The sequence below is a fragment of the Microtus oregoni genome, unplaced genomic scaffold (assembly GCF_018167655.1).
Source record: "Microtus oregoni isolate MIOR12 unplaced genomic scaffold, Mior012 000163F_ref0000286, whole genome shotgun sequence".
Classification (NCBI taxonomy): Eukaryota; Metazoa; Chordata; class Mammalia; order Rodentia; family Cricetidae; genus Microtus; species Microtus oregoni.
The window spans coordinates 293667-309117 of record NW_024544818.1 but is presented as its reverse complement, the minus strand read 5'-3'; the positions used below and the strand labels follow the sequence as shown (position 1 = coordinate 309117).

At 45.3% G+C, this 15451-nt stretch overlaps 1 protein-coding gene across 1 annotated transcript in view; it reads right to left on the bottom strand.

Annotated features, from left to right (window-relative positions):
• The window catches only part of LOC121445188 (histone deacetylase 8-like), a 222410-nt gene that overhangs the window by 13249 nt on the left and 193710 nt on the right, over positions 1–15451 (bottom strand). Inside the window, exon 10 of the mRNA XM_041647193.1 lies at positions 9993–10098. Within this exon, the coding sequence (XP_041503127.1) occupies positions 9993–10098 (106 nt within the window). The remainder of the gene's footprint in view (positions 1–9992; positions 10099–15451) is intronic.

The window sequence follows — 15451 nt, the reverse complement described above, 5'->3', positions numbered from 1 at the left end:
TCATCCCTTCAGCCCCCATTTTTTTTAAATACTAGAGAATCCCACTAAGCTACCCAGGCAAACCTCAAACTGGGATTCCTTCTGCCTCAGTAGCTGGGATTACAAGGGTGAGCCACCATGGTTGGTTCAATACTTTTTTCTTTTTTAAAGACTTAATGAAGTTATATTTTTTTAAAGTTCTAGGTATTTTCTTGATAAATTCCTTTAGATTTTTGACATAAGTCATCATTCATAATAAAATAGAAATAATGTTATTTTCTCTCTTTCTGATAGATATTTTTTATAAATTTCCTTTTCTTACCTTATTGTTTGGCTAGGAATTCCAGTACTATCTTGAATAAGAGTGGCAAAATTGCCTTGGTCTGGAGCTTAGAGGGAAAACATTCCATTTCATCATTCAGTATCATATAGCAGTGCATACTTTGGGGATTAATTTTTTTTTAAAGATTTTTCCCTGTTGAGGCAGGGAGGTGTAGTGGCATATGCCTTTGAAGTAAACACTGAAGAGGCAGAGGCAAGAAGATTACCACAAATTTCAGGGTTAATCTAGTCTACATAGGGAGTTCTAGAACAGCCAGGACTGCATAGCAAAACCTGTCGGGCCAGAGAGAGGAAGGCTCAGTGTGTAAGGCACTTACCCCAGTCACGAGAACTCCAGTTCAAATCCCTGGAATCTGTGGTAGCATACATCTGTAATCCCAAGGCTCCTACTGTGACGTGGGGTGGGGGGGGGGAAGGCTGAAGGACTGGAAACTCAAAGGCCAGCTAGCCTGGCATATGCAGCAATGAACAGAGACACTGTCTCAAACAAGGTGTTCTCTGACCTACATATGTGTGTTCTGGCACACGTGCCTGCACTCACACACATGGCCGTGTACACAGACACATGCTCACACAGACAGAGACAGAGAGGAACTTTCTCAAAAAGCACAAACAACAACAGCAACAACAACCAGATTTTTCTTTTCTATTTTTTTTGAGAGAGATAATATAGAATTGGTGTTCATTCTTCATTTCAGTAGAATTAGTATTATCTAGTGAAGCTATGTAGGTCTGGAGTTTTTTTTTTTTTTTGCAAGAGGCTTATAATTTCTATGCTGATACTATTACGATTAGAAAATATATTCTACGTAATTTCAATTATTCTCAATTGGTTGAGATTAGTTTTATGGCTGAGCATATGGTCCTATCTTGTTATATGTTCCTTTAAAACTTAAGAAATACGTGTGTTCTGTTGTTTGGAGTAGCCTATAAATGTCAGTTAAAGCCTATTGATTGGTAGCACTGTTGAATCTTCTATATCCTAGCTCTTTTCTATTGATGAGAAAGGGATGCTGAAGTCTCTAATCGTGGACTTTTTTTTTCTTTGCTGAAATGAGGGTTGAGCTAAGACCTTGCACATGCGAGGCAAGCACTCTCCTGCTGGGTTATCTTCTCAGCCTCAGTGATGAATCCTCTATTTCCCCGTACAACCGTATCAGTTTTTCTTCATGTTTTTTAATACACTGATGTGTGACGCATACACAGTTTGGATTGCTGGATCTTGGTAGATTGGTATTTTTACTATATGTTACAAAATGTTAATGAAGGAAATAAAAATATAGCTGTGTATGGTGGCTTACACCTGTAATCCCAGGGATGTGTGAGACTGAGGCAGGAGGATTGAAGCTCAAGGCCTCCTTGGGTGACCTAGTAATTTCTGTCTCAAAATTTTAAAAAAAAAAAGTGAAAATGGCTGGAGATGTAGCTCGGCGGTATAGTGGTTGCTCTAGCATACACAAAAGATGCATAAAGTTCAATCTTCAGCACTTCAAAATTAACAAAAAGGAAGAAGGCCTAAATCTCAAAGTTGAGACACGCTATATTTATAGGTTGGAAAACAACAAAGTAAAGATGTCAATTATATCCAAAAGATGTATAGGCTTTAACACAAGTTCTTTCTAAATCTTATCAAAATCACTTTATAGAATTAGACAAGGTTTTTCCAAAGTTCACATGGAAAAGCACAAAAGAACTAATTCTGCTTAATTTTTGTTTACATTTATTTATCTAGTGTGTGTAGGCATATATATGTGTGGGTGGAGGTCAGGATTACTTGCAGGAATCAGTCCTCCCATTTGGTAGACACGTGGGTCACGAGGACTGAATTCAGGTCATCAGGCTCAGTGGCAAGAATCTTAACCTACGGAGCCATTTGACCAGCCATAATTACTTTCCTAAGGCATGGTCTCACTATAAAGCAAATGCTGGCAATGTACCATCAACACTTCTGCCTCGGCCTCATGAGCGCTAGGACTGCAGCTGTACGCCACAACACCTGGCCTTTATCTGAAATGATTTTGAGAAGAAGAAACTATGAGAAGTCATTCTACTTGAGTGTAGGACATATTATGTAGCTATTGCACTCACGACCGCAGAGGATCAGGTGATTAGAAGGCAAAACCCAGAGAGACTGAAATAGCTGCTTTAGGGGGTACAGGCATTTTGGAAAAGGAAACATTTGGATTTCCTACCCAGGACCTAAGAGGATTTACATCATCAGACAGAGGATGATCTGTTTTTCGAGGTAAATGGAATGCCCTAGAATTCCTAGAGGTACCTAGAGAAAACGGAGTATTTAAAACACTCCCCCTGACAAGTCCTTGGAATGGTCTGTAGGTAGGTGTGGTAGCCATATTTTATAATCTGGAATTGGAAAATAGGATCTAAATTAAGGATTAAAGTTTTATTGACTTTTTGGAAGGCTACATAGCTGCTCTGCTCCTGAGCTGCCTCCCCAGTTCTTACTGTCTTTTTCTTTAAACAAAAAACATGTTACTTCTTTTCTGACTGGGAGGTAATATATATTTATGTTAGAAACTTAAAAATATAGAAAAAGAATAAAAAGGAAAGAAAAATTATCCATAATTTTAACCCTTGACAACTACTGTTAAGGTACTCTGGCAAAGTATCATTGAAGATGATGGTAGCTGGGTATTGCAGCACTTGCTGCACCAGGGAGGCTGAGGCAGGAGGATCATGAGTTTGAGGCCAGCCTGGGCTAAGCAGTGAAACACTGTCTCAAAAAGTTATTACTGAAGATAACTACTATTATCATTTCTTTTGGATGTTTTTCTGTGCATAGCCACATACTCATACATTCATTATACACATGTATACATGCATACACACACACACACACACACACACATAATTGAGACTCAATGGCATTAAACCATTTTGAGTTTTCTTTACTTAACATATAATACTTGTCTTACCAAATTATTTCTAAAATTTTTCTTTGTAGTTGGCTGCAACAAATTTTCCCACATAAAAACACTAGATGGAATTAACATTATACCTTACATTCAGTATATCGAAACAGAATATGTTATGAACAGAATAAGGTATTTTAAGCATGTGTGTGTGTAAAACTAGGCCTCCTGTACTGGCAGCTACCAAGTCCTAGTTTGTGCTTATCTAGGAAACCCCAGAGCCATTGTCCTTTCCCCTTATTCTCTATCCTCTCCCTATAAATGATCTACCTCAAGGACTAGTGACACTCTTCCCACGGCACTTCTCAGCACTCGTTCAGGTTCCCTCAGGTCCACCTTTAGACCACACCATCATGATCCATCTCAAGCATGACTATATCATGTTATACCCTCATTCCAGAACTGCGATGGCTTCCACTTCTTTTGTATGTGATCTAGACTATTCAGCCTGAAATCCAGGGCAGCCAGCTCTGTCCTCACGCTTCTGAGAGTCCCTTGCAGAACATCACCTCTGTACTCTGCTCTACTCCAATCCTCCAGCCTCCAGGAAGTCATCTCCCTCAAGTTTTACCCTCAGTGGCTTCTATGCAGTGTCAGCCCCAGGATATCTGCATCCACCCAAGGGGCTTCGGTTTTGTGTCGTCCTCCAGATTTCTCAGTTACTCACCGGAAGCAGAGATCATGTCTTCAGCCATCCCTACAGCTCATGACACCGTGGGAGGTTCAAAAATAACTTGATTGGGTTGAGCTTTAAAGTGAAGGCAGAATTGTACCTCTTAAAATTTAATGGGTTCAGGATGCATTTTGGGAGCCCATGAAGGATAGGAAGGGATTATAAAGAACAATGGAAAAAAGCAGGTGGGAGATGATTGGTAGGGACAGCAAGGCCTGGATTCAAATTTAGAGTGTTCACCACTTGGTGTTATGTGATCACAAGCATGGTATACTGTGCCCATGGTTATCAGTCTCCTGCCCCATAAGGACATACCATGCGTTAGTATATGTGAAATACCCAGCACAATGAGTGTGTGATACACTTGCAGTTAGTTCCTTCATGGTTTTAGGTAGAAATCTCCAGTTTTCATAAGTAATCTGCCACTGGCCTTCATTTCATTGCATATTGAATTTAAGCTGCTAATTTATTGTAACTTTGGGGATTAGCCTCCTTTTTTTTTTAGAATTTGAAAAATTTTGCATGCCATTTTTGTAACTTATTTCGCAACAAAATCCACAATAAAGCGTCCCTTTCTTATTTTCTTTAGTGAAGTAAGGAGAGGAGTCTGCTCAGTGGGAAAGTGCAAGCAGGTGGCCAGCTCCTGGAGAAGAAACAACAGTGGGGGGCGGGGAGGGAGTGAGAAGGGGAGATAAGGCCTAGATGTCAGAGATCTTTACTTAAAACCAGACAAACTGGCTCAGGATTTCCACCAATCCTGCTCCAAAGTCCTTCCAAGAAACTGGAATGCAAATGCTCAATCTATCCTTGGAATCAACTCTGCCTCCTACCCCCTTCCTGCTCCAGGCAGCAAGAATGGGTGTGTGTGGAAGCCTTATTTCTTTGGGGTAGTGTCTCTTCAGGCAGAGCTGAGCTGCTTTGAGCTGAGGGCTCCAGCAGTCCTTGAAGTCTGAGCCTCTTTGCCAACTCGTAGATGGATGCTACCTCCAGACTTCAGGCTGAACAGGGGGTGCGTTTTCCTTGATCCCCTATACACTAGCTCTCCGAAGGACATTAGCAGCAGATGTGCAAAGGGTCTCAGTATGGGGCTGTGGAGCTGTAAACAGCGGACTAGAGCCGGCCACCACAGCACACTGGAGGGCAGCAGCTGTGGCGCTAGCTCCTTCTGTCCCCTGACCTTCTCTACTTAGCTCAGAATGGAGTTCAAAGCTCCAGAGTTCAGCTTGGTGAAGCTGATGGAGGCATGGTGTGGGTGGAGGTCCGGGGAGCACGAAAAGGCATGGCTCAGGGGTCAGAACTTTCGGGGATGCTCATAGGCATTTTCCTCTTGTTTCTAGGGAGACACGCGATTTCGGGTGCTGTGGATCAGCTGCACGGAAGGAGCAGGGTAAGCAGTGTGCACTGAGCAGGGTTTACTGGGGGTAGGGCCACTGGATAAAGCACACAGGGATGGCCAGTAGAGTTGACAGGGCAATGCCGCTGAGTGGAGGAGGGGAACCAAAGAGGCCAGAGACTGATTCCTACGTTCCCGCTAGCTAAGACAGCCCTGGGTTCAAATGACTGTGCTGGCCCTCATAGCATGTGACTCACACTGAAGTGCTTAGTAAGAACTTGCTGAACAAAGGGAGCTTGATTAAGTCACTTATTCTCCCTGAGCCTTGGTCTCTTCATCTAGAAGAGACATAGTGGCCATTATTCTTATTATTTCACCTGTGCCTTCTCTCTGCACACTAAGACCAGTCTGTTGGTCCCGCCCCAGCCTGCCCTGTAGCGGCGGCTGTTCTCTTCAGCAAGGACTGGAAAGGGCAGGAGTACGGAGTCCTTGTTTTTCCCTCTCGTACTTTCCTCCTCTCCCCTTCTTCCTCCTTTTCTCTTGATCCCACTCATTTTTTCCTGTATCTCAAGACAAGTTCTGGGAACCCTAAGCATGCGTTGAAACCTCCAGTGTTAATTCCCCCACATACAAGAGCATAGTGCTCCCTCCCCTCTTTGCAGCCAGTTGAATCTGGCTGAAACATGAAGCTCCGGGCCCCAGGTGGCCCCTACTTGCTTCAAATGCCATTGGTACTACTGTGCAGCAAAGCTCCTACCTCTAGCCCATTTCCCCGTGCAGAGCTAGCTGGGCCCCTCTAGGGACTGATCACATCAGCACTGTTCCAACTCTGGAAGGTTCACTATGAGCTAATTCCTTTGGAGTATGTTAACCAGAGGAAAGGCAAACAACTCCAAGCATGTGGAGATGGGGCAAGGACGATTTCACACTAGCAGTCATGAGCTATGTTCAGTCATGCACTCTCTAATGTGAACTTTCTTGGGACCAGTGAATTAGGCCTTTAGGATGTTCACTGGCACAAGAAGGTCAAGCAAACAGACCTTTTCTATGCTGGGTCTAAAGTGAGTAACTTAAGTTGACTCTCTCTTTTTTTTTTTAATTTTTGTCTTTTTTCTTTCATTAGAACTGAGGGGCAGAAAAGATGGGCTAGGTGCAATCTACATTTGCTTCTGCCTTCAGTTCCCCTGTGGAATGTAGAATGCATGTAACTCAGTAAAGAGGAATCTTCTGGGCTTTGAGTTCCAATAGGCTAAAATCTCATTATCCATGTTTCTAAGTGCTGTAGTGAGAAAACAGAAAAACCAAACCAACCAACCAAACAAACAAAAAAACCACCCAAGGCTGAACAAGTTCAACTAGACAGACATGCTGGGGATCAATTCCCTTGCAAAGCGGCTGAATCTGTCTACCCCCTCCATGGTTTCTCACCTTCCCTAAACAGCCTGGGACCTGTACCCTGCTCTTGGTTTTTAATGGGATGGGGGAGGCACAGTGAGGATCAGCCAGCGTCACGGAGGTTTTTTATATGCAAGAACAAATGACAGTCTTGAAGACAGGTTAAGGAAATCTTTCAGAACACAGAAAACTCAAAAGCCTTTCCACACTGACCATTGTCATGGCAACACACTATCTGATGGCAGCCTGCGTCACTAGGCTGAGGGGCACAGTATCAGTAGAGCGGGTTAGCTTGGCCATTTTGAACAGCATTTAGATTTCTTTCTAGCCTCAATTCTTCTAGGCTGAGATGCATTTTCTTTTCAGTTCTGGATTCCTGTGCTTTGTTAATTTGCACGGCTAGGGACACAAAGACTCTGTAACAGGGACAGAACCGTGAAAAAAATCTGAGCACTTCTGGTATTCTATATTCACTGTCCTTGCCGCCCACCTTCCTGGTTCCTTGTCACCTGTTCTTATTGACTTCGCCTCTCCATGTCAGTTCTTTCCTCCACTCAGCGTCCCCTCCCAACCCAACACAGTGACTCATCATCAGCCAAGCTAAGCTCTCGCTAGATCCTTTTCATTCTCTCTACGCTGGTTGCAATGTAGAATGTCCTGGATCTTAGCATCCGAAGGAGCCCTCTCCCAAGGTAGGGGCCCTCCTAGCCAAGTCATCCTCCACCCCCTCCATCTCTAATAACAGCCCTCATTCTCTTCTGAACACCCTGTTCCATTTTAGATAGCTCTAATCGTTGCAAACTCCTCCTGCTTCTGAATGAAAATCAGTCCTTTTATGACATCCATCCGTGCGTCCACCCCTATGCCCTCCCGCCAGTTAGACTCTGTCCGGTTCTGTGACAGCCTTGCTGTCAAGAGACATGAGGCAGGGTTGATGTCCCCCCCCCCCCCCTAGAGTTTTCTCTTCTCCAGAAAGCCCCAGCCCCTCTAAGCAGACCTCTTGGAGCTTGAGCTCCAGTGCTTCCCCCAGACTGGCTGACCTCCGGCAACATTGTTCCTATTTGTCTAGAGCCCTTGTAAAGTGAGGTCGCTACTGCATTAGCATCTCTGGAGGCCACCTTGACCGGGTGACTCATACTGAACTCTGTGTCAACGACTGTCTCTAATTCTCTTTTAGACAGAATGCTGTTAAAGCCACATCTCATTTTGCTTGCACACAGCCCCTTTTGAGAACCCAGTTCCTGGATCAGATGCTTTCTCCCTGCTGAAGTTCATTGTGTTATTAGCCCAATACTGCCTTCATTGGCTAATACAGTTCAAAAACGCGACTTCCGTGTCCTCTGGACTGTATTAGTCTTGTTTTAACTAAACCTTAGCATCACTTTTTATCTCAATCCACCCTCACCTACTCCTCACTCAGGTTCCTTTTCTAGCTCATCTACATTACCTTTCTCACGTCTTCTCTTGTTTGTCATTTCGTTTCCACAGCAGCAAACGTCACCACTGTCTAGAGTGACGTGCCTGGGAGTGTGTGCAGGGAGGCCAGGGCATACATGCACGCACACAGCTGAGGTAGGAGCAGGGAACTCTGGTAGTGTGTGTATGTGTGTGTGCTTTCTGTTTTTAGTGCTTTGTCTGGGTGCTCCCAGAATTTAGAGCCTGGATAGGAAAATGGTAAGGCAGGAGAAAGAGTAACAAGAGAAACTAGTCCACATTCAATCTTAAGGGAAATGGGGACTGTTTTCTGGATCAGAGGAGTAGAGGGAAACGAGGGGGAAGGGCGCAGATCTCCAGTCTCCATCCAGATTGTAGCACAGTGATGAGAATCAGCAACAGAAGGAATTTAGAAGCCTTAATGACTAGAGAAGGGCCAGGCGGTGGTGGCACACTTCTTTAATCCCAGCACTCTGTGAGTTCGAGGCCAGCCTGGTCTACAAGAGCTAGTTCCAGGACAGGCTCCAACGCTACAAAGAAACCCTGTCTTGAAAAAAATAAAGAAAACAAAAGAAAAGCAAAAACCAAAAAACAAAAAAGACTGGAGAAGGGAGGAAGATTGATAGACAGTAAGGACGTATAGAATTGGTAGCCGCCATTGGGAGATCAGAGGAAGGTGATTTCAAACATTAGAGACAGAAGAAGGTTGGGTTACAGGACCTTACAAGAGGCAAAGAGCTATGAGCATAACTGAGGGTCATTAGCATAGAAAATTTTCTCAGGTCAAAAGAGCCTAGGAAATATAGCCCTTACCACAGGCTTTGCTGTTGTCATCAAGTACACTCTGCTAGTGAGCACAGCCTTTAGCGAAGACCCTCAGACTATGGCACACTCCCTTAGACGAACCCCAGCTTTTAGCTGGCCTCTTCAGACACAATTACACTCCCAGGAGGAGTCAGAAGTGGGAGATCTGGCACTGTCGTTGTCATTTTATGAATAAACAAGAGAATTTCACTCTTTGGGACAGGCAATATGATATCCATGACCTCTTAACTCTGCAAATAAGATTCAAACACACACACACGCGCATGCACACACACACACACACACACACACACACACACACACACACACACACACTTTCTCTCAGTTAACAGAAAAATGATTGTTCTAAATACGTAAAACAAATGACAGATGAGAAGCAAGTCTTAAAGAAGCAACTGAGAAGCAGTGAGGGGTGCTCTAAAGCAAAGCTGAGGGAAGGAACCCCAAAGAGCTGGTGGACTGTAGAGCCTGACTACCATCCTCTCTATCCTGGGGGCAGAATAACTTGGGGGAGGGGTAGAGGGCAGCAGCTCTACTCCTGATTAATCACCGGACTTTCATAGCCTCTCATTGCTCTCCTAGACCATGCTGCAAGAGAATGTCTGGGGGAGAAATTCCTTTGCTATCTTAACCCCTCAAGTTTAAATTCACTTGAACTTCCCTAAACTTAAAGAGTTTTTCTGTTTTGCTTTGCTTTTTCACAGTGTCGGAGATAGTATGGCAGGCAAATGCTCTGCCCCTGAGCCACATAACCCTAGCCCTTAAAGATGGTTTTACTGTTGGCCTTTTCAAAGAAAAAGGCTCTCAGAATATTTTAGAACTGATTTTTCCTTGGAAGTGTCTTAAAACTGAACCTTTTGTTCTTCTGAAGGTGACATTAGCCAGCCAAGTGACAATCTCAACTAGAGTGGCTTGTGTAGAATTCAGGCTACAAGATGTCAGGCCAAAAAGAGGATTCCTTTCCAAGAAGTGGAATGATTAGTTGCCAAAAGACAAATGGTATTTGAGGAAGCCCCCAGCGGCAGGCCATCCCACACTGGGTGGAATAAGGAGGGCAGGACTGGAGGGTGGCGCTCACCTTTGATGTAGTTGAGGATTTGCTGGATTCGCTGGGGCTCATTGCGGTCTGGCCGGCAGCTTGGCGTGATTTCCAGCACATAATCAGGACCATATGCTGTGAAAAACTGTAAGGAAAAGAGAAAGGCTAAAAACCAAACAAAACCACATAAAATGTCCAAACCAAACCACATACAAACAGGACAATCGAACGAAGCTCACCATGCCCGACAAGGCCAGGACAGCCTCTAAGGGCAGAGTGGCATGATGTGGCAGGAAGTTCTGTCCATCACGGTGCTCACTCATTCAGCCCTTCAGTGACAGCCACAATGAAATTTGGGCACTTGTTGTCAAGGGCCCCTCTGCTTACGCTTCAGCTGCTTTGCTCCAGCCATAGCCCTTCACGCTCTAGCACGCTAGCCCACTGAGCTCTCTCCAGGCCTTGTTCTTACTTAGAACTCATGGCTTTTTTGCACCCCCAATCCATGCTGCCTGTGGAAAAACCTCCCCATCTTCCAGGCACAGCTCAAATGTCACCTCCTTCATAAAGCTGTCCTTCGTTCTCTGCCAACCGCCAGAGTATTCTGCCGGCTTGCATGTCATATGCAGGTCATGGTGGCAGCTGCATGAAGGGTCCTCTAGGTATTCATATGCACTGGATAGAGACTTTTCAACAGTGACTACCCTCCCCTCTCTCCACTGTCAAGAACTCTCTGAAGGCAGGCAGAGTTTTAGTAATCTCTTGCCCTCACAGCCCATTCATTAGCCTTGGATTCCTTGCTCCAGGAATGGCAAGTAAGTCTACTAAGTTTTTCTTTCTTTATAGTGAAAGTTATGTTTTTAAAGTTAAGGAATCAAAATAAAGGCTTGTGGATTCTATTTCTAGCTCACTAGATGACCCCTTGTGACCTTTGGTAAGTCGCGATATCTGATTTAGCTTCTGTTAGGGCCCACTTGGGGAAAAACTCTGTGACAAAGGGAACCATTCAAACGGGATCCGTCTTTGAATGGGAAATATGCAAAGCTACGATTTCTGTTTTGTGTGTTTTTTTTTTTAACAGAAATAGTATTTGTGTGCACTCTCTGGAGAGAGAGCATATGGTCCTTAACACGATGTGTTTCAATAGTGACATTGTTAGGTTGTAAGTAAACCAGGGAATCCAAATTCCCTGAAAACAAAATAAAACAAAACCTCAAGCAGTATATATAGCAGGCATAGAAACGGGGATCTTGCTATGCTGTGACTTTGATGCCACTCAAAGAACCCACAGTTATTGCTACTGTCATTTACATTATCCTTGTTAGAAGTCTGGCTGTACATACATCTGGCACCGTGGGAGATGTTGGGTAACAATCTGGAGATTCTAACAGTGTCTTTGTGGAATCCATGAGATTAATTTCATGGGGAAGATAGCTTTTGCGTACCATGGAAGAATGAATACTCTACACGTTTAATTGAAAGGAAAAGGCCCAAGACTGTACCAATGCTTCTCGTGCCATGTATGTGAATTGGCCCAGAAAGGGACAGGCATTCAGCCCTTGCCACAGAGATTTACTCCGTGATTCCCGACAAATTATGGAGAGGGAAACTACCCTGAGTAGAGACTGTCTTTATCAAATCCCTACATGAAAGAGATAAACAGGGTTACCTGGGGTACGGTAGGAGACACATGCAGAAACTACCCCCTCCCATCACGGCTGAAGAAACTCGAGAAACATTTATTTTTAGCCAAGGAGGGCCCCTCGCTTCAAGTTGTAGAAGAGAAGGCTTTAAACAGGTGTGGCGGCCTCTTCTCCTGAGGAGTGTCAAGTGATGTGCTCATCTCATGGGAATGGAAAGACAGGCTTAGAGCCGCAGAATACAGGCAGCTGCATCAAAGCAGCTCTTCGGGGAGACACACACCGTTGGCATCACAGCACTAGAAAAATATGAGGCAGGGTGCCTAGGCGAGATAAAAGGAGCCATTGCTGTCTCCATGTGCAAGGCTGACGCGACGGCTCCTTGGTCAGCAAGGCAGGCTGTAAGCTGCTTGTCTGCAGACACCGGTTTGGAACAGCTCGTTCTCACTTGAACGCCTACTGTGATTGCCCACACTTTAGTCACCTTTGGCAAAGAGCACAGGGCTGCTAACCACTTGATCAGCTGGGGCCAGACCTACCTGGCCTGTGACAAAACAGCTCTACTAGGATTAAGCCTCTTATCCTGGCTTCATTTGCACCTGGCTTTAACTGATTGAGCCACACATGGGACAGAGTCATTAAAAAAAAACAACCCAGTCTTTGCTGAAGCAGACTGACTGACTGCAGGTAACAGCCAAGACTGGGTTCCTAAACTTCTTTCTACCTTTGCCAATCAAATACTCATTCTCAGGTCCTGCTAAATTGCACTACTCTTGGCCTCGGGGCAACTCAGATAGTTTAAGAAAGTCCCTGTGTTGGAAGCCAGTTATGCATGGCAGCTGGCTGCTTCTAGTCTTGGAGGTTTTGCTTGGGTGAGGCCAACTGAAACTGTAGGCTGTATTTAAAGCCCCTGTTCCTGTGTTCTAAGTTTGCACTTGTTAGATCCTCTCTGCTAGACTACCAACTCTGTCATGTTCTCTTTGCACAGCCCAGAGAGTCAAACTCAAGTTGCCAATGTTTTCCCTTAGATGTATGTTGAGTCAAGCTAATTTGCCAAGGGTTTACCTAGGTGTCTGGTTAATTGTGTGGAATAATTCAGAGTCACCTCAGCATAGCTTTCCTGGGCTTTGGAGACAACGTGACAGGGTGAGCACTGGCGTTGGGGTCAGGGACAGCTGGAATTTGGCGCCTGGATTTAGCTGTGTGCCTGGGGTAAGCTTGTTAATCTCTGTTTCGTCATTTCCACCCCAGGGATGATAAATGCTGACCTGTTTGGGCTGTTAGGAGATAATATCTATCAAAGGACCCAACCTGGAGCTTGGGATATGGTAGGACTCTGATAAATGTGAATTCTTCTCTCCTGGGGGCAAGAGGCCTTTGCTTAACTCTGTACCCTCTAGATTCTGAGGAATGTGGGGCGAAGTGCTCAGGGGTGAGGCATAGAAAGAAAAGCCTGTTCCTTCTTCCAGACCAAGTCTTCTGGCCCCCTCACTTGCTTCAGCCATTGGGTTAGCCTAGGACCAGCTGAGGAACTGACTTCCCTCATAGTTACTTGCAGCTTCTTACTGATTGTTGAGGTGGAGAGGAAACATGCTCATGGTACACAGAAAAGAAGTTGAGGTAGAGGGATTTGGCTAGCACTGGAAATAGCTTATGACCCCACCCTGGAACTGCCCTCCAGCTCCAGGAGAAAAGGAAATGGGCACACTGCAGTCCCATCCAGACAGGTGGGGCAGGAGATGAAAGGGGCTAGACGACCTTCAAGGGAACATACTGGCTTTGATCTCAGCAAAGGAAGAAGGGAGGTGCTAACCCCTCTCCACCCCTTCCCCTCTTCCTGCAGCACTCCTTTTGCTTCCTGGGCTTCAGTGGAAACAGTTTTGAGGGGAACATGGTAGTGTGGAGTCAGGGCAAATGGAAGGTATGCAGCGGGGCAAAGGGCTTGGGGGGTTGAAGGTAATGGCTGCTTTAAGGGTCTGAGTCTTGACCCCACGAGTCAATGAATAAAGGAATGTAAATAGTTTGTCTCCAGTTCAGTTCAACCCAATTTAACTCTCCATTCTTGCTCAATCCTTTGCAGCTCTTGTGCACACAATGAAAACAGCACACAATTAGATTCTTGGTCAAAAAGATAGCAGTGGGAGCCTTTGAGGTTGTTATTCCACCATAATCCTGCTTGGTCACAGGAAACCCAAGCCACAGACCCAAATCAGCTGACCTTTCTTTTTTTTTTCTTTTTCTGGAGCCTGTCCTGGAACTAGCTCTTGTAGACCAGGCTGGTCTCGAACTCACAGAGATCCGCCTGCCTCTGCCTCCCGAGTGCTGGGATTACAGGCGTGCGCCACCACCGCCCGGCTTCAGCTGATCTTTCTATCTTCCCCTTAACACTTAGTAACTCTGACGCGGTAATATGCTGGAGTAGGTTAGTCACTAGGGTACAAAGACAATAAGGAAGGCTTAATCGGGGAGAGAACTGCAGAGCAGTGAGATGAGTGCTACAATAATAACATGACAATAACAATGCTGAAATAAAAGTAATGGCAGGCAGTGTTTATGACAGGCTTACTATCTGTCATGCACCTAAAGTACCTAAGCATTCTTATGGACGGAACTTCATTTTCACAGCCAACCTATATGGTATGTATCATTGCTTCCATTTTAAGATGAGATCAGAGCACAGATATTGTGCCCAAAGCTAAGATTTGAGACTATGTTTTCCTGGAGATCACCTCTGTAAAGTGCACTAGAGGGACTGCATGTGGAGGGTCTGGCCAAGGAGGATACAGGTGGGGAGGAGATAGTCCCCAGCAGAGTCCAGCAATGGCAAGGAGCCTGAAGCAGAAGAACACCAAATTAGGTATAATTATCTGTAGGCCAGCAGACTAGGAGGCAAGCAAGAACTACGCGGTAGGCCCTGCCAAGTCATACCTTTACCTCAGACTAGTAGCTTCATGAAGGCAGAACATTGTTTTGTTCCCTGCCATATTGCCAGTTCTTAAAACAATACTTGCAGTTCAGGGGCGGTAAATAAATACTTGTGGGATACTGAGTAGAAGCTTGGAGGAGACACAGGAAGTGAATGGGATATCGGTGCGCATGACAGGGCTCACTGGCTCCCATGTGGAGACTGTTGGAATTTGAGGAATGAATGTGAGGAGGGTCACCAGTTAGCAAGCTGGTGCTACAGCCCTGAGGGCTGCTCATAGAACTGGGACAGGGACACTGTGGGAGGAATGAAAAGGGAAAAAAACTTCAAAGATAGTATCACCAGGATGAAACAGTAACTTGCATGCAGGGACTAAGGAAAAGAGGAGTGAAAGATTTCTGGCCTCCAGGGAGGACCAGTAAGAAGATCCAGCCTGTGGACCCAGCGGAAGGTTTGGGGGTGTGAGGGGTGATTCTAGCAGGGAGCACATGCCGGGTCAGGATCCCAGCCACAGCGGTCTATGTAAGATAGTAGGCTCAGTGTAAGGGGAGGCTAGACCTCTGACGCCACATGTATTACAGATTTGGGGACGAACAGTGACAGCAAAGCTAAGGAAGCAGAGAAGATTGCTTTGGCCAGCAGGGTGGGGGCCCTGCAACAAGAGAGAAGAGCGTCCAGGGTAAAAATCATGGCATGCCAGAACACGTCTGGGGTGGGCACAGGGAGTGGAGACAGATCTGGTAACAAGTTCAAATCTCTAAGAGGGTTTAAAGATTTTATTTTTATTTATTTATTTATTTGATTTTCGAGACAGGGTTTCTCTGTAGCTTTTTGGTTCCTGTCCTGGAACTAGCTCTTGTAGACCAGGCTGGCCTCGAACTCACAGAGATCCACCTGCCTCTGCCCCCCCCCCCCCCCCGAGTGCTGGGATTAAA